Source organism: Zea mays, chromosome 5 (genome assembly GCF_902167145.1).
Source record: "Zea mays cultivar B73 chromosome 5, Zm-B73-REFERENCE-NAM-5.0, whole genome shotgun sequence".
In the NCBI taxonomy this organism is placed as follows: domain Eukaryota; kingdom Viridiplantae; phylum Streptophyta; class Magnoliopsida; order Poales; family Poaceae; genus Zea; species Zea mays.
The window spans coordinates 189,087,377-189,109,631 of record NC_050100.1 but is presented as its reverse complement, the minus strand read 5'-3'; the positions used below and the strand labels follow the sequence as shown (position 1 = coordinate 189,109,631).

Genomic DNA, 22,255 nt, shown 5'->3' with positions numbered 1-22,255 from the left:
AATGTTGTAGGAACCAAATGGGTCTTCCGCAACAAGCAAGACGAGCATGGTGTGGTGACAAGGAACAAAGCTCGACTCGTGGCCAAGGGGTATTCACAAGTCGAAGGTTTGGATTTTGGTGAAACCTATGCACCCGTAGCTAGGCTTGAGTCAATTCGTATATTATTGGCCTATGCTACTTACCATGGCTTTAAGCTTTATCAAATGGACGTGAAAAGTGCCTTCCTCAATGGACCAATCAAGGAAGAGGTCTATGTTGAGCAACCTCCAGGCTTTGAAGACAGTGAGTATCCTAACCATGTCTATAAGCTCTCTAAGGCGCTTTATGGGCTCAAGCAAGCCCCAAGAGCATGGTATGAATGCCTTAGAGATTTCCTTATTGCTAATGGCTTCAAAGTCGGTAAAGCCGATCCTACACTCTTTACTAAAACTCTTGAAAATGACTTGTTTGTATGCCAAATTTATGTTGATGATATTATATTTGGGTCTACTAACGAGTCTACTTGTGAAGAGTTTAGTAGGATTATGACACAGAAATTCGAGATGTCTATGATGGGGGAGTTGAAGTATTTTCTAGGATTCCAAGTGAAGCAACTCCAAGAGGGCACCTTCATCAGCCAAACGAAGTACACTCAAGATATTCTAACCAAGTTTGGGATGAAGGATGCCAAGCCCATCAAGACACCCATGGGAACCAATGGGCATCTCGACCTCGACACGGGAGGTAAGTCCGTAGATCAAAAGGTATACCGGTCGATGATAGGTTCATTACTTTATTTATGTGCATCTCGACCGGACATTATGCTTTCCGTTTGCATGTGTGCAAGATTCCAAGCCGACCCTAAGGAAGCTCACCTTACGGCCGTAAAACGAATCTTGAGATATTTGGCTTATACTCCTAAGTTTGGGCTTTGGTATCCTAGGGGATCCACATTTGATTTGATTGGATATTCGGATGCCGATTAGGCAGGGTGCAAAATCAATAGGAAGAGCACATCGGGGACTTGCCAGTTCTTGGGAAGATCCTTGGTGTCTTGGGCTTCAAAGAAGCAAAATTCGGTCGCTCTTTCCACCGCCGAAGCCGAGTACATTGCCGCAGGCCATTGTTGCGCGCAGTTACTTTGGATGAGGCAAACCTTGCGGGACTACGGTTACAAATTCACCAAAGTCCCTTTGCTATGTGATAATGAAAGTGCAATCAAAATGGCCGACAATCCCGTCGAGCATAGCCGCACTAAGCACATAGCCATTCGGTATCATTTTCTTAGGGATCACCAACAAAAGGGAGATATCGAGATTTCTTACATTAATACTAAAGATCAATTAGCCGATATCTTTACCAAGCCTCTTGATGAACAATCTTTTAACAAACTTAGGCATGAGCTCAATATTCTTGATTCTAGGAATTTCTTTTGTTAAATTGCACACATAGCTCATATATATACCTTTGATCATATCTCTTTTATATGCTATGACTAATGGGTTGTCAAGTTTATCTCAAACCAAGTCATAGGTATATTGAAAGGAAATTGGAGTCTTCGGCGAAGACAAAGGCTTCCACTCCGTAACTCATCCTTCGCCGTCACTCCGCGCTTCTCTCCATCTTTAGGGGGAGAATTCAAAGCAAAAGGACTTTGTCTTTGGGGGAGAGAGTATGAGCCCAAAGTAAAAGGACCGGACTTCGTCTTTGGTATAATCTTAACTCATTTATTTATGACCAAAGGGGAAGAAAAGCACTTCAAGGGCTCTAATGATTCCGTTTTTGGCGATTCATGCCAAAAAGGGGGAGAAGTGAGCCCAAAGCAAAAGAACCGCACCACCACCAAATTCAAAAAACTTAAGTATTGAATATTTTCAATTAATATCCTATTATGTTCAAAAGGGAGAAAATTAGTATTTCAAAAGTATATATCAAAACCCTCTTGAACACTAAGAGGAGGATCTCTTTTAGGGGGAGTTTTGATTAGTCAAAGGGAAAGCGTTTGAAACAGGGGGAGAAAATTTCAAATCTTGAAAATGCTTTGCAAAATCTTATTCATTTACCTTTGACTATTTGCAAAAGAACTTTGAAAAGGATTTACAAAATAGTTTGCAAAAACAAAACTCGTGGTGCAAATGTGGTCCAAAATATTATATAAGAAAGAAACAATCCTTGCATATCTTGTAAGTATTTATATTGGCTCAATTCCAAGCAACCTTTACACTTACATTATGCAAACTAGTTCAATTATGCACTTCTATGTTTGCTTTGGTTTGTGTTGGCATCAATCACCAAAAAGGGGGAGATTGAAAGGGAATTAGGCTTACACCTAACCCCTAATTAATTTTGGTGGTTGAATTGCCCAACACAAACAGTTGGACTAACTAGTCTGCCCAAGTGTATAAGATTATACAGGTGTAAAAGGTTCACACTCAGCCAATAAAAGACCAAGTTTTGGATTCAACAAAATAGCAAAGTGGGAACCGAAGGCACTCTGGTCTGGGAGCACCGGACTGTCCGGTGTACACCGGACAGTGTCCGGTGCACCACCGGACAGTGTCCGGTGCACCAGAGGACTCCAACGCAAACTCGCCACCTTCGGGAATTTCCAGAGGCACTCGCGCTATAATTCACCGGACTGTCCGGTGTACACCGGACAGTGTCCGGTGCGCCAAGGAGAAGCAGCCTCAGGAACTCGCCAGCTTCGGGAAACTCCAACGGCTAGTCCGCTAAAATTCACCGGACTGCCCGGTGTGCACCAGACTGTCCGGTGCGACTCCGGAGCAACGGCTATCTCCGCGCCAACGGCTCTCTGTCGCGCATTTAATGTGCGCTCTGCGCGCGCAGAAGTCAGGCGCGCCCATACTGGCACACCGGACAGCAAACAGTACCTGTCCGGTGTGCACCGGACACCCAGGCGGGCCCACAAGTCAGAAGCTCCAACGGTCAGAATCCAACGGCAGTGATGACGTGGCAGGGGGCACCGGACTGTCCGGTGTGCATCGGACTGTCCGGTGCGCCATCGAGCAGACAGCCTCCCAACGGCCACTTTTGGTGGTTGGGGCTATAAATACCCCAACCACCCCACCATTCATTGCATCCAAGTTTTCCACTTCCCAACTACTACAAGAGCTCTAGCATTCAATTCTAGACACACCAAAGAGATCAAATCCTCTCCAAATTCCACACAACGCCCTAGTGACTAGAGAGAGTGATTTGCTTGTGTTCTTTCGAGCTCTTGCGCTTGGATTGCTTTCTTCTTTCTTGATCCTTTCTTTGCAATCAAACTCACTTGTAATTTGAGGCAAGAGACACCAAACTTGTGGTGGTCCTTGTGGGAACTTTGTGTTCCAAGTGATTGAGAAGAGAAAGCTCACTCGATCCGTGGATCGTTTGAGAGAGGGAATGGTTGAAAGAGACCCGGCCTTTGTGGCCTCCTCAACGGGGAGTAGGTTTGCAAGAACCGAACCTCGGTAAAACAAATCTCCGTGTCTCACTTGCTTATTCGCTTGGGATTTGTTTTGCACCCTCTCTCGCGGACTCGTTTCTTCATTACTAACGCTAACCCGGTTTGTAGTTGTGTTTATATTTGTAAATTTCAGTTTCGCCCTATTCACCCCCCCCTCTAGGCGACTTTCATCTGGAGCCTGAGGACAACGCCGAGCCGAGCCACGGGTTTCACGCCGTTCTTCCTGGTCTACGGGGCCGAGGCCGTCTTGCCCACTGACCTGGAATACGGCTCCCCGAGGACGAGGGCCTACAACGATCAAAGCAACCAAGCTAGCCGAGAAGACTCGCTGGACCAGCTGGAAGAGGCTCGGGACAAGGCCTTACTACACTCGGCGCGGTACCAGTAGTCCCTGCGACGCTACCACGCCCGAGGGGTCCGGCCCCGAGACCTCCAGGTGGGCGACCTGGTGCTTCGGCTGCGGCAAGACGCCCGAGGGAGGCACAAGCTCACGCCCCCCTGGGAGGGGCCATTCATCATCGCCAAAGTTCTGAAGCCCGGAACGTACAAGCTGGCCAACAGTCAAGGCGAGGTCTACGGCAACGCTTGGAACATCCAACAGCTATGTTGCTTCTACCCTTAAGATGTTTTCAAGTTGTTCATATACCTCGCACCCACGCAAAGTTTAGTCATCAAGGAAGGGTCGGCCTCGCCTCGGCAAGGCCCGACCCTCCCTCGGGGGCTAAAAGGGGGGGAACCCCCTCTGCGTTGAAATTTTCCTCGAAAAAAGATCTCTTCTGCCAGAATATCTTTCGTGCTTTCTGACTACTTCGAAAAGTGGATCCTGAAAACAACGGAGTACACGTAAGCAGCCAAGGCTGACCGAGCCGAGGGACTCCTACGCCTCCGGGATACGGATACCTCACTCATCACCTTCTGCGATAAGTAACTCGCGTTCGGATAAAGCGATTCCGCGGACCGAACAAGTCTTCATGTTCGAAAGCTCTTCTGCCGAAGCGATCCTTCGAGCCTTCTCGACTGAGTCGGTGACAGGGCCTCATGGACGGGTGAAAGTGCAAGTAAGCGGCAAGGCCGACCGAGCCGAGGGACTCCCACGCCTCCGGGATACGGATACCTCACTCATCACCTTCCGCGAGAAGCAACTCTCGCTCGCACAAATACCCCTGTTACCGACGAAAGAGTCCAGATACTCGAAACGAGAGGAAAGGAGACGCAGCTTTACAACACAGCGAGGGTGTGTATTCTGGCCTCGGCGGCCTCAGAAGGCACACGCTACAAGACACTCTGATCCTGCAGGCTCGGGTCTTCACGCTGGAAAGGGGCTGTAGCACCCTCGGCATCGACGACACCTTCAGCGAGGTCCGACCCAGCCTCGGACGGCGACGCGGTCCAGGGACTTCTCCGGGAATCCGGCCCGAGCAGGCGGCTCGGCCGGTTACCTCTGGGGCCTCGGCCAACCATCTTCCAAGGGCGCCAGCCCGACCCGAGGCCTCGGCTGATCAACTCCGGCGTCGGTCCCGCTGACGGACAACCCGGCTAGGCTCCGGCCAACCAAGTTTCATTTTCGAGCCAACTCCGCCTCTGTTCATGCTGATATCGCTACCCCTGGCCTCGGCTCGTCGAAGAGCGGCCAAGGGGTCTCTTTAACTAAGCTAGAGGAGCCTCAGACAACAAGCCCGATCGAGCCGAGGGACTCCTACGCCTCCAGGATACGGATACCTCACTCGTCACCTTGACACGGGGCGACTCATGCTTGGTGAAGCGGTTCAGATAATCAACAGGCGAGACTTAGTGCTCGAAAATGAGGAAAAAACACGGCTCCGTGCCAAAATTACATACATGTTCAGGCCTCGACAGCCACGATGAACAAAAACACTGGCATTCAAAGTGCCATTACAAACGGAACTCCGGTTCCCCCTCCGCAGGTACGAACAACCCCACTCCATGGGGGAGGGCCTGCGGAGCAACAGAAGACTGACGAGCGGCTCGCCGCCGCCCGCTCTGACTACGACGACAACGACCCCCGCTCCGGGTGGCCGAACTGCCGCAGCGCAGGCCTCAGGGTGGGCGCTGCTGCAATCTTGCCCTCGCCCACGCCGACGCTCGAGGGGCGAGGACAAGTACAAAGAGCCGGAGGCCCGAAGCGCGGATGGTGGCGGTGATCCCGTCGGCGACGGGGACTTCTCGAACCGCCGCCGCCTCGGCACTGACGGCAGGGGCCATCAGCCCTCCGGCAGATCCCCACTCAAATCCTCCCGGACGAGTGGGGCACCGGCCTCTGCGTGAAGGCACCATCCCGGTGCAAAGGCAGGACCACCCCAGAACACGAACGCCGCCCTAGCAGCGCGCGGCATCTTGGGTGGTCCTCCCGTGCACACGGCGCGGCAACCGCCTTCCGGCAGGAGGGGCCGCCGGGAGCCAAGCCGACGAGCCCGACACGCTGGAGGTGACGACGCCCATCGTCGACCAGCCCCGCGCTGTCGAAGTCCGGGCCGCCCGCAGGGCCAGTGAGCGCCCTCTCCCTCGAACAACGCGGGAGAGGGTGGCCCACGAACCCGCGCGGGAGGTAGAGCGCCGGCTCAGCCCGGCCCCACCCCAGCGAGGATGATGAACATCCTTGAAGCTGAGGGTGGGACCAAGATCGCAGCCCGGCTTGCTTCTCCCCACCCAGGAACTGGTGGTCACCGTCTTGGGTGACCGCCGGCGGGGGGGTACAGCCGGGCTGGCAGATGAAAATCCTTGAAGCCGAACGATGGCTGAAAGGTACCAACTCCCACGGAGTTGCGTTTCTCCAACGATGAGGCGAAAAGATGGCGGGTATCCCCCATCCGGGGGCTTGGAAGGTGGAAAGACGCGATGCATAAGGGAGCGAGAAGACATGGTCGCCTTCCGAAAGAGGTCGCCCTCCTTTTAAAGGCAACTCTCCCTACGTGCGCCCCCAACCGTCACGGGTTGAGTCTTCTCCAGCACGCTCCAAGGCCTTCCCCTGCGGCGCGGGGGCAGGGTCCCGCATGTCATGCAAACCGGCTCAGAGCAGAAGAAGCCAAACCGCCGCGCGTGGTGCACACAACCGCCCAGCGGTTACAAGTGACCCCTCACTTTCTGCCTAGACCAACGGGCGAAAGAGGCGGGCAGCCATGCAGGCGGCATGCAACCGCGCCAAGTGGACGCGCTTCTCCGACTCCCAACACGCCAGCATGGAGGCCCAGGCCCACGCGTCACGCAACCGGCGCGCCGGATGCTGCATGCAAGCAACCGCACCGCCACTTGCGCCACCACCGCGCCTCCTCGATTGCGGAACCAATACCGCGACTCGAGGCGACCCAGCGCACGACTCAGCAGCGCCAGCCTGACGCGGCGGTCAATGCGGCCAAAAGTGGGCCGGCAGTAATGACGGTGGCAGGCAGGCGGGAGCAGCGGTCACGTCGTCAGCCAAGCTCACGTCCCATCCTGGGGCAGCAAGAGAGCCCCCTCTCACGGCGTGAAGACAACGCGCCCGTGATCCGTTCCTCGAACGGCTCGCGCACGCGCAACGGCCGCCCCGCCAACCACTCGCCCCGTCGCATTAACTCCGCGGCAGGTAGGGCTGGAAACGAGCCGAGCCGAGCTCGGCTCGGCTCGGCTCGTCCATTTCACGAGCTGGCGAAAGAGGCTCGGCTCGGCTCGACCTTGGCTCGCGAGCCGGCTCGGCTCCGCTTGCGAGCCATATTCTGGTACTTATCTTTGCATTATTTGGTGAATTAACATTATATATTCATCATCAAAGACTAAAAAATGAGCTATTATCCATAAAATTATCTAATATGCATTATTATTCCATAAATTCATCATTTTTTCAAGTCTCGCGAGCCGGCTCGCGAGCTGGCTCGGCTCGGCTCGCTACAAAAACGAGCTCGAAGAAGAGGCTCGGCTCGACTCGTTCGAGGCTCGCGAGCCGCTCCGAGCCGAGCCGCTCCGAGCTCGAGCCGGCTCGCGAGCCTCGAGCTAATTTTCCAGCCCTACGCGGCAGGATAGGTGGCGCTTCTGGCAGGAGAAGCGGGCGACGCTTCGCCTTCGCCGTAATAACCGCGCCAAAAAAGGTACGCCGCGTCGATCGATTTCATATCCTTTTCCTTTTCTCCTTTTTCTCTATCTCTTGCAACAGGGACCGGGAAAGGGGATACCCCGAAAAGGATCCTTCCCCGTGAAGGAACCAGGCTCCGAGCCTCCTTACTGATCAGGGGTTCGAAGGCTGGCCCCCCGAAGGGTTCCAACAGCCGCCTCAGATCGCGTGGGCCCTACACCCACTACTGGTCAGAGGTTCGAAAGCCGGCCCCCCGAAGGGTTCCACGGCCGCCTCAGGCTGCTCGGGCTCCGCGCCCATTACTGATCAGGGGTTCGAAGGCTGGCCCCCGAAGGGTTCACAGTCGCCTCAAGACGCCGAGCGAGGGATGACCAGGGGTACGTTCGATACATAACCAAGGCTCGGGCTGCGCTCCCGAGGTACCCTAGGACATTTCCGAGACCAGCGGGAGCGATCTTGTAACGGAATCCCATCGGAGGGAGGCATCGAGCCCTCAGACCCCGTCGCCAGGGGACCGGGTCCGGCAGATCACCCGCAGGTACTTTTGGGCGTGCCTCTGGGCCCCTAGCCGACCCCTAACGAACGGGGCACGGACGTCCACTCAGATTACCCGCTTGCAGCTCACCGGAGACACCATGTTCGGCGCCCATCGAGGGTAACATGGCGCTTCCCCCCCCCTCCTCCTTGCGGAAAGGCGACGCAGGGGCGTATGTAAAAAAGCCGAGTCTGTCCCTGATCGCCCTCTCGCCCTGTGCAGAGGCTCGGGGGCTGCTCTCGCAAACCCGGCTCCGGCCGAACCGTTGACAGCGTCAACATACCAGCCCGAGAACTTGGGCCCCGACCGTACACCCGGGCTACGGCTAGTTCGCATGAGGGAACAACCAGACCAGCCGAAGCATTACGCAAGGCATTAAGACCTCGAAGGAGTGAAACCACTCCTCCGAGGCCTCGGGGGCTACACCCGGCGGGTGCGCTCGCGCGCACCCACCGGAACAAAATGCAACCGAGAAAGGCTGGTCCCCTTGCAAAAAAGTGCGACGAAAGCCTCCAAGCGAGTGCTAGCACTCCCTTCGAGGCTCGGGGGCTACTGTCGGGGACCATAATTAGGGGTACCCTCAAGACTCCTAATTCTCAGCTGGCAACCCCCATCAGCATAAAGCTGCAAAGGCCTGATGGGTGCGATTAAGTCAGGGATCAGTCCATTCGAGCGACTCGATCACGCCTCGCCCGAGCCTAGCCTCGGACAAGGGCAGCCGACCCCCGAGGGATTTCCGTCTCGCCCGAGGCCCCCCTCTAACGGCGGACACATCTCCGGCTCGCCCGAGGCCTTGCCTTCGCTAAGAAGCAACCCTGACTAAATCGCCGCACCGACCGACCGAATCGCAAGAGCATTTAACGCAAAGGTGGCCTGACACCTTTATCCTGACACACGCCCCCCGGCAGAGCCGAAGTGACCGCCGTCACTTCGCCGCTCCACTGACCGGCCTGACAAAAGGACAGCGCCGCCTGCGCCACTCCGACTGCAGTGCCACTTGACAGAGTGAGACTGACAGGCAGTCAGGCCCTGCCAAAGGCACCATAGGAAGCTTCGCTCCGCCCGACCCAGGGCTCGGACTCAGGCTAAGTCCCGGAAGACGGCGAACTCCGCTCCGCCCGACCCAGGGCTCGGACTCGGGCTAAGTCCCGGAAGACGGCGAACTCCGCTCTGCCCGACCCAGGGCTCGGACTCGGGCTAAGTCCCGGAAGACGGCGAACTCCGCTCCGCCCGACCCCAGGGCTCGGACTCGGGCTCAGCCCCGGAAGACGACGAACTCCGCTCCGCCCGACCCCAGGGCTCGGACTCGGGCTCAGCCCCAGAAGACGACGAACTCCGCTTCGCCCGACCCCAGGGCTCGGACTCCGCCCTGGCCTCTGCCAAACGACCTCCGCCTCGCCCGACCCAGGGGCTCGGACTCGGCCTCGGCCATGGAAGACAGACTCGACCTCGGCTTCGGAGGAGCCTCCACGTCGCCCGACCTCGGGCACGGGCCAGCCACGTCAACAGGAAGCGCCATCATCACCCTACCCTGAGCTGACTCGGGCCGCAGAGAACAAGACCAGTGTCCCATCTAGCTAGCTCCGCCAGATAGGCAATGATGGCGCCCTGCATGCCCTGTGACGACGGCGGCTCTCAGCTCTCTTACGGAAGCAGGAGGACGTCAGCAAGGACTCAACCGCTCCGACAGCTGTCCCTCCGCCAGGCTCCGCCGCTCCTCCGACGGCCACGACATCACACCAGCTGGGTGCCAAGATCTCTCCGGCTGCCACATCGGCATGTACTTAGGGCGCTAGCTCTCCCCCGCTAGACACGTAGCACTCTGCTACACCCCCATTGTACACCTGGATCCTCTCCTTACGCCTATAAAAGGAAGGATCAGGGCCCTCTTAGAGAGGGTTGGCCGCGCGGGGACGAGGACGAGACAGGCGCTCGCGTGAGGCCGCTCGCTTCCCTCTCCTGCGTGGACGCTTGTAACCCCCTACTGCAAGCGCACCCGACCTGGGCGCGGGACGAACACGAAGGCCGCGGGATTCCCACCTTTCTCACGCCCATCTCCGGCCACCTCACTTCCCCCCTTCGCGCTCGCCCACGCGCTCAACCCATCTGGGCTGGGGCACGCGACACATTCACTCGTCGGCTCAGGGACCCCCCGGTCTCGAAACGCCGACAATTCCATATGAGGGGTACAGGTTCTATATATATAGACGCGATAGCCCTCAGGGCTATATTCGGTATTTGCCCACATAACCGTTCATTAGGGTTTCTCAACACTGTTAACCTCAAAATTGCAAATATTACCCTGCAATAAGATCAAACTGATTTGACTGGTCTTTGCATCAAAAACTTAGCAAAACTATAACTACACTTATCAAAAAGATTATTTCTCGATCAAAGTAACCGGAGTAACAGCCTTATCAAAAAGATGATTTCTCGATTAAAGCAACCGGAGTAACAGCCAGATATTTGGGGACAAAAGTTTATACTGTGTGAGCAAAAAGGGTGTATTGCCTTGTTGCCAGTAGAATAATGTATTGTCTAGTCCTACTGAGTTGTAACAAAGTGAGCAGTAACCATCTGCACTCTAATTTTTCACACAAGAGGACCTCTCCACTACTCTGGAGAAGAAATCATATCTACCTCCCTGGAGGTTGGATCGTCATCTTCGTCTTCAGATATATCATCTCCGGTGCTTATGATATCCATATTGCTTGCATGCCTAACAAATTGACCTCGCACCCTTAGCCTCGTCTCAGCAAGTTTCTTCCTGTTCACATACCTCACCTTCTTGTCAAAACAGCGCTCTTTCCTTTTCTGCCTGAATTTAGCAAGTGCTGCAGCCCTTCTCTCGGAGCGATTGCATGTTTCGTCAGGCGTTGGTGTGCTCGATGCCGATGACCACACATTTTGCGTCGGTAAATGACTTGAGTGCATACTCATGCCAGAAGTATTAAACTGAAATGGTGATATCATGGGTAAACTATGGCATTGGGAGAAAACATTGTACTGATGAAGCATCGCTGGTGGTGTATGTGCTTGAGCACTGTTTATGTTTGCTTGAAAATTTTGCACTGATGAAAGTGCCATGTTGTGTTCTACCATCCCTGGATAATAAAATGGGAAATGGTATGCAGGTGGAGTTCCTGAAGTGTCATTATGGCCTTCATTGCTTCGCTCCATATGCATGCTAGAGGAAGAAAAGCATACCATAGGATACTGCACAGGCATCTCAAAAGCTTCTTTATTCCGAATATTTACATCAGCACCGGTGTCACTTCTATCTGTTGCACTAGAGCAATTACCATGGTTATCCAAAGAATCTAACCGGCTGTCACCTCTTTGTAGTCCGCTATCAAATGAGCTGGTGGCTGGGGTGCTTGACTTAACATATGCTAGAAATGCAGACGACTCAGCAACCTTCAGGTTAGTTTTTATAGGACGTGAAAACATTCTTCCCGGAGTCGCTGGCAATTAAAATAATTATCAGAAAACAGATGGAGATATAGAACTCAAGAAGTGGTTAACAACAAAAAGGAAGACCAGTTATTACAGGCTGAAATATCTTACATGATTGACTGGCATCTAGGGCAGAGCCTGGAGCACCGATCTTGTCTCTCTGGTCGCGCTCAGCAACGGAAGGATTAGACTGAAACACGCCAAGAAATGGAAGGGCGTTTAAACAAGTATATTGTTAGCATGTCATCAACATACAACATAGAGACAAAAGGGCAGATCTGTGTGGCAACATCAAAGAACAGAAATGAAAATATACTAAAACAGCAACAACAAAAAAGTGCTGCAACAAACTTCTAAATGAGTCTTGGGTTCATTACCTCGTATTCAAGCTGATTTGAGGTGCCCGTTTCTTGATTTGTGTTTTCTTTAGGCCTGTCGTCTGTCTCATCTGAGAGGAGGGTGGCGCTATTGGTATTTGCATCACTAGGTTCTGAGAGCACCAACTCGAAGTTGTCATTGAAGAAGTTTTTCTCGGGCAAACCAAGCTGCCAACACCAGCACTCGATTTAAAGAATAATTCATGCAGGTACAGCAACTCCTACAAGCATCTCAGCTGAGCATGCTTCTCTAACGCAGAGGTTGAGGTGAATCAGCATAGTGCCCTTTACCATCCGTCTCCGCCGCCACACATGGGTCCAAAGGTTCAGCAGCTCATTCGTGCGCAGCGGCTTCACCAGGTACTCGGCCGCACCAAGCCTCAAGCACTTGACAACAACAGACACCTCGTCTCTGTTGGACATCACTGCACAGTTCCATAAGATAGGGAGGACGGGTCACAGAAAGCACATCACAGTAATAGGCACAACCGCACAAGGCGCAGAATAGGAAGGCTGCCTACTGATGATGGGGATGTGGCGCAGGTCCTTGTTCCTGGCAATGTACTTGAGCATCTTGAAGCACTTGGAGACCGGCAGATCAACCTCAGCCAGGATGATGTCGATCTCGCCGCCCTCGTAGTTGAGAATATTGATCACCTGCCGCGGAGACTTGGCGCAAGTTACTGAAAAAAAAAGTTCACCGTCACAACAGCACAACAGTAAGTACAAATATCTTTCGAGAGAAAAAGAAACATTAAGCACACATGACGCCCAACAGATTCCTATCATTAGAAGCGAACGGATTGGTAGTACTTCTAATGATTAAGCCCACAGCGAGAAGTAAACGCAGTCCTAATCCGGTAAATCCCAACGATTAGAGAAAGCAAGTACCGGGGTACAAAGGTTGACTAATACTAACCATGGTACGAGCAGTTGCAGAGGAGCCGCAGCACCTCCCGGGAGCTGCTGGCGTCGCCGTCGCAGAGAAGAATCCTCACCTTGCTCCGGTCCACGAACTGCTGGCCTCCCCCAACCCCTACGCCGCCGCCCACGCGATCCCCCTCGCCTCCGCCCACCATACCCAGACCCCCCAAACACACGATCCACGCCTCCGCCAAGGGGACTGGGGACGCGAACCGAAGCGTCGGATTCAGCAGCGCCCGGAACCAGAGACGCAGGCGAAGGACGAAGCGGTCGGTGGATCTGCAGACGCCTCCTCCTCCATCCCCGCGGCCGCGAGTAGCGCCCAGTCAACCCGAGCCCCTCGCGAGGTACCACCGCGCGTGCGCCGTGCCTGCAGACGGCTGGTTAAGCAGGTATACTCTGTCAGCGGCGGCGCGCGGGGGCCGCGGCGCCCTCCTCCGCCCGTCGCGGTCCGGCCAGCACCATTATCCGCGCCTAATCTATTGATTGGCGGCGGTGGCGTCCGCTCTTCTCTGTTGCGGCCTCCGGTGCTTCGTTGGAGCAGCCGAGCAGGATATTTTTCCTCGCTTTTTTCCGCTTTGCTCAGTGGGTGGGGTTGGGGGCATGCCGGCACGCTCGGCGGAGCGGACAGAAGAGAAGAGGGTGGGGCCGGAGGAGACAGAGCCAAAGGGACGGTTGGGCGCGCTCGGGCCAGCCGCCCGCGCGATCTCGGCCGCCCGCTGGCTAGTACCTGTCACGGGCAACTGACAAGCAACAGCTGAGCGGGTCGGGGCCCAGCGAAGCAGGTGCTGGCTGACAGACGGGGCGAAAATATCTAGCTCGCCTCCGTTAAACGCTTCGCTTTTGGCTACGTGTCAGCGGACCAGTCGTCGCTCAAATATCTAAATCCTGGTCGGCCATCGGTAGTGGCGTAGTGCGATTAGTAATGAACCAAGGTGGACCAACGAAACGCTTCGGGTTGCTGGACCGTACTGGGACGGACAGACACAGACCGGCCCGGTAGGGCCTAGCGTGGGTCTCCTAGATTTTGGGTGATGGTGGAGCGAAACGGGGTGGCGGGCCACGGGCGCAGCGCTGGGGCCTGGCAAGGGGGTCGCGCGCCACGTCCTCGCGCTGATCTGCTTCCGGTGCCTTGTCCCATGTGCGACGGCGCGGGCGCCACGGTGGTCACTTCCCGGCCCCTCATTTCGGATCATGCACGGCCGGCCAAAAAAACTGAGGAAACGTGCGTGTACGCAACCGACTCCCGTCCTGACGAGCAAAAATATTTCGAACGCGCCGCCGAGGCTTGGGGACGGATGTGTGGCCCATGTGTTTACACAAAAATGTCTCAACAAAGTATTTGTTTAGTGAGATTGAATAGCTGAAGTAGAACTTGTTCAAAAGGCAATCATGATTGATAAAAATCTCAATAGATTTTTATTATCAAAGCTTGTTAGAAAGAGTATATATACAAAGAAAATCATATATCCATTATCGGAGCATGTCTTTCTTCTAGCTACTTGTCGGCACGCTAATGTCACAATGTTCCATCCTTATACTTGGATACCATAAAGACACTATCACTATTATTGTTGTGGTGTTGATTGGCGACGAACATGGAGAGCACATATAAATGTAATGATGCTTTTGGCACGCAAGGGTGTAAGACAACTTTCACTATAATTGGTACGCAAGGGTGCATGTATGATTGGTGACAGACACTATCCTTCGTGTCGCTTGGTATGATATAGCTGGTGTACCCTTTTGTTCATGATAATACTTCACTCCACGTGTGCATGTATGCTACAGATTTGAATATTTGGTACACGTACAATATAGTGATCTTGAGTACCATACAACCTAAGTCATATTTGGTCGCTTTGGGGTGTCTTGATGTCAAGTCTTCCAACATCAAGATCCTCCTTTGGTGAGGGTCAAGGGAAGTGGTCTAGTTTGGGTCTCACAATAAATTCTTATATCAAGATCCTTTAAATATGTCTTGATAGCTGTTGGAGATATGTTTTTTATAAGTGCTAATAACATCGTCGTGCTCGTTTTTCGCTATCCTATGTTTAATGATATCAACTCATGATCCTCTACTTATATATTATGTTACATAAATGCGGTTATATATTCTGTTACAGTTGCATTGCACCCTTTTCCTATGGAACCGGATCGTGGGCGGCGATCTCTTTCGTAGTGCAGATCGGAGAATGAGGCCCTATTTGCTAAGGCTTTTGCATCAATAGCTCTAACTCTGACTCTAGCTCTTTAGACTTATGGAAAACAACTTCCTTCTTATTTTAATAGAGCCTTGGAGGAGCACTCATTTGGTTGGAAATGCAACTTCTATTTTTATAGGGAAGGGGAGGACGAGACAAAGTCGTAGAAGCTTTTTTTTACTCCCCGCTTTGCTCGGTTTCCTGTTTGTATGAAAAAAAGAAGCCTCATGTTTGGTAGATTTTTGAATGAACTGTTAGAGTTGAAGGAGCCCTACTAAAGGAGAGGTTGTTCCCAGCGAACTTAACGTGACTCGGTCTTATTTTCGCATCCCGGCAGCACGTGTTCACACATACGAAATGAGGAAAGATAGAGACTTGAGTACGGCTGGAAAAAGCTCGAGCTTGTTGTGGCTTGGCTTGGCTTGGAACGGCTCGTTGGTTAGAACGAGTCCGAGTCATGCTTGTTTTGTGGCTCGTGAAAAGAGCGAGCCACGGCTCGCTGTGGCTCGTGGCTTGATCTAACAATAATTTGTTACATAGAATCCTAATTAGCATATAATGCTAGTATCAAATAGAGGATTAATTTATATTAGTTGAGATTACAATACAAAAATAATTTATTTTCTAGATTATAAAAAACCGGTTGGGAGGGAAAGACTGCCCTCCCCGTAGTATATTAAGAATATATCGAAACATGGTACCGATCAAGAAAACTCTCGAAACGAGGCACAACGTGTGAATTTTTTTAACCAAGTGGTGAAAATTGCCCCCGAAGGGTGGAACCTGGGACCTACTCGAACGTCTTAACCATTACACTAGAGACTCATTCACTATTTTCTATATTATATTAGTAATATATTTATTTTACTAATTTAGAAATATGTTACTTGATTTTTTAGATTTTATATTATAATTTAGAGGACAATTTCATATTATGGTGAAACTCTTTGGCTCAACGAGTCTAAAATAAGTTGAGCCAAGCCAACTTTCAAGCTCGCTAGATTAACGAGCCCAGCCAAACTTGGTTTGTTACTTGATCAAGTCGAGCCGAACTCGACTAGTTTCAATCCCTAGACTTAGCACCTTAGATTTGGGGGTATATATGGAGCAGCAACATTTTTCCACGTCTGCGTCCATGCTCTGCTGGAAGGTTGTGTCCAGGAGCACCCTCAACACCCTTTCACACACTATTCCAGACGACAAGTACGACAAGTTTAGGTGACAAAAACCATACTAAGGTACACTTTGGACTTTGCTGACACGAAAATTAAGAGGCATGATGCAGACACATTGAGCTTGCAGTCCAGACGACGAGGTAGTGTGTGAAGAGTTGCGGAGATTATCAACAAAAACCAATAGCATATAATACAGCCAAGCCAACGAAAGAAATGTTTAAGTCTTTATTCATCTTTTACCACGTATGAGTTTAGTACTCCGTACAACACTTGCATATAGCCACGAAGCGAGCGGAACAGCGCTGTAAAACATGTCTACAAAGACGGAGTGGTAGTAGTTGCAGTAGCCCTGGCAGTGACAATTGCTCCAGCCTCGGTGAGCAGAGGCACCAGCTTCCCACCGTCGTGCATCGCCATGGTTGCTGCTCGAGCAGCGGTGAACACATCGTTAAAACACAAATGTGAAGTCTAAGGCTGTGTTTAGTTTTTAGGGACTAATTTTTAGTTTCTTCATTTTAGTCCTCAAATTGGCAAACATATGGACTAAAAGAGGAATTATCTCTATTTTTATCCTTGTGTTTGACAATTTAGTACTAAAATGGAAGGACTAAGGGGGGTTTCGTTTTAGAGACTAAATTTTTTATTTTTTATATTTAGTAATTTAGAGATTAAAATAAAATGAAACGACTAAAAATTAGTCCCAGAAATTAAACACCCTCTACAGCTTTGGTTTCTTCGTACATCAGTAAGAAGAGCTACATGAGGTGAACAACTCACCGTCACAGCCACCAATCCGCTCCCCTTTCACGAAGACATTGGGAACAGTTCTCTGGCCAGTCCATTCAGCGAGAGCTGACTGCAGCTCAGCGCCATCACCTTCGCACAGTGGTTAAGATGATAGTTCAGCAAACAGTTCTCATAGAACGAATAAGTCTGGTGTCTCTTGAGCACTCGAGACATGTTAAATTGGTTCGTGTAATCTCCACTGTGTTCGACCACATTTGTAGATTCAAACAATAATTATTGCTGTAATTGTGCAACGTGCTACCAATATTAAAGAGAAAACTCCAAATAGGGTTTGCAGAAGCACTGAACAAATCTCCAATTTGATTGAATGCTAGTAATGATCATCCGGTTCATGGACACTTTCGGCATTGCAGTTTGAACAGAACTTACTTCAGTAATATCATAAATTGTTTGAACAGAACAGTTTCAACTGATAGATGAGCTGATGAATCTACCAGTGGCTTCTACAACCATCACCATTTGATATCATAAACCTTACTTACCTTTCATTTGTTGGCCTATTTTATGTCCATTGAGATTTGGGAGTTAACTACTTGTGAAGTAAATAAGTGAACCAGAAATAAAGAAGTACGGTAAAATCAAGGAGAGAAAACTCACTTTCCACATCCAACTCAATAGCCTTGTAACTTGCCCCCAACTTTGCTAGCAATTGTTTCACTCGGGTGCAGAAAGGACAGTAAGTTTTGCTGTGTTCATGAGATTACTACAACATAAGGTATTTTATATACAAAGAATAAAAGAATAAAGGAACAATTGGATCTATACCATTAAAAGATCCAAACTTTAGATATATACCATGGACCCCACATGTCATTGACTCATGTGGACCCACATGTAAGTGAGATAGTAATGGTATGGATCCAAAGTGGTGATCTTTTAATGGTATGGATCCAAATTTCCCAAGAATAAAGGACGATTCATTCTGTACAGTGTAAGATTATATAAGATTAGAACATAAGGGAATCCTTATACAAACAATGAACGGTAATTATCATTTCTATTAATGTAATCATACGACAAAAATTGTACATTGATTTCACACTCATGAGCATCTCTAGCACTTCAATTCATCATAATGAATCTGCAGTGATAATACATTAATAATTCATCAAGGCTATTCTCAGTCTACAAATTTTGAGTCTACTGTTGTTAGGGTCAAGTTATCATGGACCTAGAATAACATGTCATCCCATCTCGTGTTTCCGCCTTGGATGACCCAAGGCCCCAAGGGACCAAGAGAAGGACGCCCAACCGCCTGACCCTTGGTCTCCATCTCGTCCGACCTCTGACTGAGGAGTCGCAGTACAAAACCACGACCGGTAAGTCCACCTCACCAGATCTAGGGGTCGGGGTTGCACCTATCCCCTCGAGATCAAAATTCACGAGGTTGTACTAATAACAAGTAGACTTTGGCACAACTATGTGGTTCAAATGATATCACGAGAGCTGGTACGCCAGCATATTGGCTCTAACACTAAGTCTCAATGAACATTCCAGAAAAGGTACGAACAGGCGTGCTCACCTGTACAAAATCTAACCATGGTTCAACCACTCCATATGTTGGAGGATGAACATGAACACGCTGCAAAACAGGACAAGGCACATCAGCATGGCATGCATGGCTATGCCATGGCTACTATAACGAGACAGGAGACAATGACAACCAAAGAGGTCCTTTGGCTAGCAAGTATGCTGGAGAACAACAAACAATGCGACAAGGCAGGGCATCCCCAGTTTGGTCCGACCCTAGATTTGTATATCATGGCCTCCCTTCTCCTTGGTCTATAAAAGAAATGAGAGACCAAGAATGGGTGGGCAACAAGCTAGCACAAATAGCCAACACCTGTAACTGCACTGAGCACTACACTTTGGCTCATATTTCATACCAGAGGGGAATGGAACCTAGATGTTCTACTCGGAAGCCTTGATCATTACGATAGAGCCCCTTTCGTAACATATTGCATGCTCACATAACCTCCATGCTTATATGAGTACAGTTGTTTGGTTCGCTGCTTTACTTGCAACGGTTTACCACGTTCAAGGGGTTAGACAGATTTGATCGGCCATAATTATGGTAAGATTTTTCTACTACTACATATATATACTTGTCAATGGCTGCTAAAAGTGTGGCATAAAATATGTGTCAATTTTTGGTCCTTAGATATACATCTAGATAGTCCCTAAATCCGGTGCATCCGTAAGGAGGCTCGGCGAGAGAATACGTTTCCAGCAACTATAGGATTCCCTTCAAGAACAGTCCAAACGAGGAAACATGTAATTATAAGGGGCAGTACCAAATATATAATTACTGCAAAAGTACTATATTCAGTCTCCGGCACAAAGTTGAGGCAACCGATTTCCTTATCCGCCCAAAACAAAGTTCCTTCTGTCCAGCCAGCTGCGAATTTGGAAGGGAGAAAAGGAACCTGCTACCGGATAGCTCATGTATCATCGTCTACTATGTAGCAGATGGCCCAATTCGAAGCTTGACCTGCTTTTGCAAGTGCGGTACTTGGAAACAAATAGATTTGACGAGCAGAACCTGAAGACGACGACGGGGTGGGAGGCGACGGTCTCCTTGGCCTTTCGGAGAGCTAGGTCGACCGGGGAGGACGCGATGATCTCCTTGGCCTTCTCGAGAGCCATGTGCTCCCTTGCAGAGGTGTCCAAGCGATAGATGGGCAGGGAAGACGAATTTGCGATTTACAGGGGAAAAGAGAACTGACGGTTTTGTGGGGAGCTGTCCGGTGGCCGTGCCGAAAGTAAGAAAGTCCAATTTATAAAGCGACCGGGGTAATGCCGCTTTTGTCGTGGGAACCAGAAGGCAACGGGATAATTTCGGCAGCCGAATTGACGAGCAGCCGTGCACGCAAGGAAAGAACTGAAGAGAAATCGTGGTTCATTTTTTCCTCCATCCGTTCCGTCGCAACTGCATAGACCATTCTAGATCCACGACTTTAGCCGACGCCAGTGGCAGATGCGAATTACGTCATGCGTGAACCCACTTACGCAGGGCACAAGCGTACGGCATTTTGTTGGTGAGGAACCTCTAAATTCCGCGAGTGTATATGATTTTAAACATGATTGATTCGTTACTAAAAAATTGGCAACGCCGTGAAATTCTCTGTTATTTGTTAGTGTAAGTAAAAGCTCATGGACCACTCATTGGACCGAAAGATATATATGCGGCCATCAAGGAAAGTTTGATCAGTGTCCAATAATTTATCAGAAGAATTGTGCAATTATAAATATATACTGTTCTCGAATTTTTATCGTTCAATAATATATTTTTTTAACTAAACAAACAGAGGGAGAACCAATTCATTTCATGAGTGGGGACCATCATGCATAATAGGTCTGCTCGGTTCGGTGTTTGGTCTGTGCAAATAATAGTAACAAAAAGCAATTTGCCGTTTTGCTAGCATCGAAGCTCCTCGGTGAAAAGTTTCAACAATCTGATATACAGCATGAAAAAAATACAAAGTGTCGTTCCTCGACGTCCAATCGCATCAAAAAACTCCGCGCCGGATAGCGAGAGGAACAATCGTTTATGCTTCCCATTTAGACGCTGCCCACAAACCATAAAGGCTAATACGCACAATGGAGTCAAGAGAAGCCTACTCACATAATAACAGGGCTCTGCAACTACTCACTGACTAAAATAAAAGAGCAAACTAAAAAAACCTAGCGCTGGATGACTACAAGAAGACAACTCAGTCCCTTAGATGTTCTTAGACCATGCGATCATCTCCGCAGGAGTCATTACAGGTCTGTAGGACTCATCACCGTTGCCAGCACGACCCACAAAACTTGCATTCTAGCCTACACAAAACAAAATCATAGTCTAGAGTGCCGAAGAATGGAGGCACGTAATCGAGGATTCGAAGCGGTTCTCGTTTGATGGTGATAATGTATGTAAGGATCGCGGCGTGCCCTGCGGCGCCAGCAAACTCCGAGGGCACAGGTTGAAAGCGAACTCAGGTTACAACAGGTGATTTTGCTTCAAGGGAACGAGTCCACTGGGAACCAAACGGTCAGAGACCGAAAATCCCAGCGACCAGATGACGAAGCCAACCGCAAGAGTGGACAACAACATCGACGCCAAACTATCAGATCAAAATCGAAAGAAACGAGCAGCGCAGCAATAAGAAATCCAATCTGGCGAGAAGGGGATGATAACAGAAAACAAAAGGAACGATGACGGCGGGGCGGCGGCGGCTTTGCTGGTTCTGAAGCCGAGGGGCCGGGGGAGCAATTTATAGCCGTCGTGAGTGAGTGACTGTTTGCCCAGCGGTTTGTTAGGTTAGCTTCTCAAACCCTAACGGGCTGAAATTTACGTTAATGGGCTCCGGAATTCGGCCCACGTAAATAGGCTCTGGGATTTCGGCCTGCTAAGCAAATTTGGTACTCCTAGCGACCACAAAACAAAACAAAAATTATATATTTTCCTTCACGCCATGAGCCATGAGCAGTTAAAAAGTATGTTTTTTAACCGATTATGTTGGCTGCTTCCCGCGAACATACTGTAACTGACTGACTAGCTGAGAGCACGAAGGACCCATGCCATATCCGTTCCCTTCGACGGTCGATGAAAACCGACGGAAAACCTATCTCATATCCATTCCTGCATATTATTATCGAAAACGTGATCAAATACAGCATAGTTAGGAACGAAAATAAGTGCAAGATATACGGGAAAACGAAAACGAACATGAGCAGAAATATTAAGCGGAAACTCATAATTAAATATACAAACATACGTGGTATTGATGACTGACTAGCAGGGTAATAACATGAAACCTATAGATATAGGGAGACAACATTTAGTTGTTGTTTGCTTGCTATTGGTGTATATATAGCTACTGTCGATGTCATTTGAACCTTTAGACCACTTTTCATTGAGAAGAGTCAATGGCTAGAATGACCACTTATGCTATAATATATCATTTAAGAATATGAATTTTGTCATAAATAGTTGGAACGCTGTCGTTCCACCAAAACGACCGGATACAAGCGCTCTGTCCCATCTCCCCCCTCTACACCCATACAACTCTCCAACCAAACGAAGAATGTAGCAGCTTCGTTCTATCTTACTATTTAATCAAACAATGGAGCGGCTCTTCTCCTTGCCAAACGCAGGATAGAACGATTCCATTCTTAAAACTAGAATGAAACCACTCCATTTTATTTGACTTTTGAACCAAACGCACCCTTAAATACAAAATAAATATGGGTTAAATCTGGAAAAAAACGGGAAACCGCAAA

At 50.1% G+C, this 22,255-nt stretch overlaps 1 protein-coding gene and 2 non-coding genes across 3 annotated transcripts; all 3 read right to left on the bottom strand.

The window, feature by feature from the left end:
- Positions 1-16,389: 16,389 nt before the first annotated feature.
- On the bottom strand, positions 16,390-19,695 carry LOC100303864 (Grx_C2.1 - glutaredoxin subgroup I). Its single transcript, NM_001165476.2, has 4 exons — positions 19,533-19,695; positions 17,588-17,676; positions 16,961-17,059; positions 16,390-16,605 (listed from the first exon to the last, which is right to left on the bottom strand). Exons 1-4 carry the CDS (start codon positions 19,634-19,636, stop codon positions 16,499-16,501), a joined length of 399 nt encoding a protein of 132 aa, NP_001158948.1. The 5' UTR covers positions 19,637-19,695; the 3' UTR covers positions 16,390-16,498.
- Positions 19,696-20,471: 776 nt separating this feature from the next.
- LOC111589475 (small nucleolar RNA snoR136) lies at positions 20,472-20,610 on the bottom strand. Its single transcript, XR_004849894.1, has one exon. It is a non-coding gene; the product is annotated as a small nucleolar RNA snoR136 (small nucleolar RNA).
- An 87-nt stretch (positions 20,611-20,697) lies between these two features.
- On the bottom strand, positions 20,698-20,783 carry LOC111589368 (small nucleolar RNA SNORD25). The gene has a single exon (XR_004849796.1). It is a non-coding gene; the product is annotated as a small nucleolar RNA SNORD25 (small nucleolar RNA).
- Between the last annotated feature and the right edge of the window lie 1,472 nt (positions 20,784-22,255).

Excerpts from the sequence above, each read along its gene's own strand:
- LOC100303864 (NM_001165476.2), bottom strand. The coding sequence starts at position 19,636 with ATGGCTCTCGAGAAGGCCAAGGAGATCATCGCGTCCTCCCCGGTCGAC. Across the intron at positions 17,677-19,532 it reads CACCCCGTCGTCGTCTTCAG|CAAAACTTACTGTCCTTTCT; the intron begins GTTCTGCTCGTC and ends TCATGAACACAG. Across the intron at positions 17,060-17,587 it reads TATTGAGTTGGATGTGGAAA|GTGATGGCGCTGAGCTGCAG; the intron begins GTGAGTTTTCTC and ends CACTGTGCGAAG.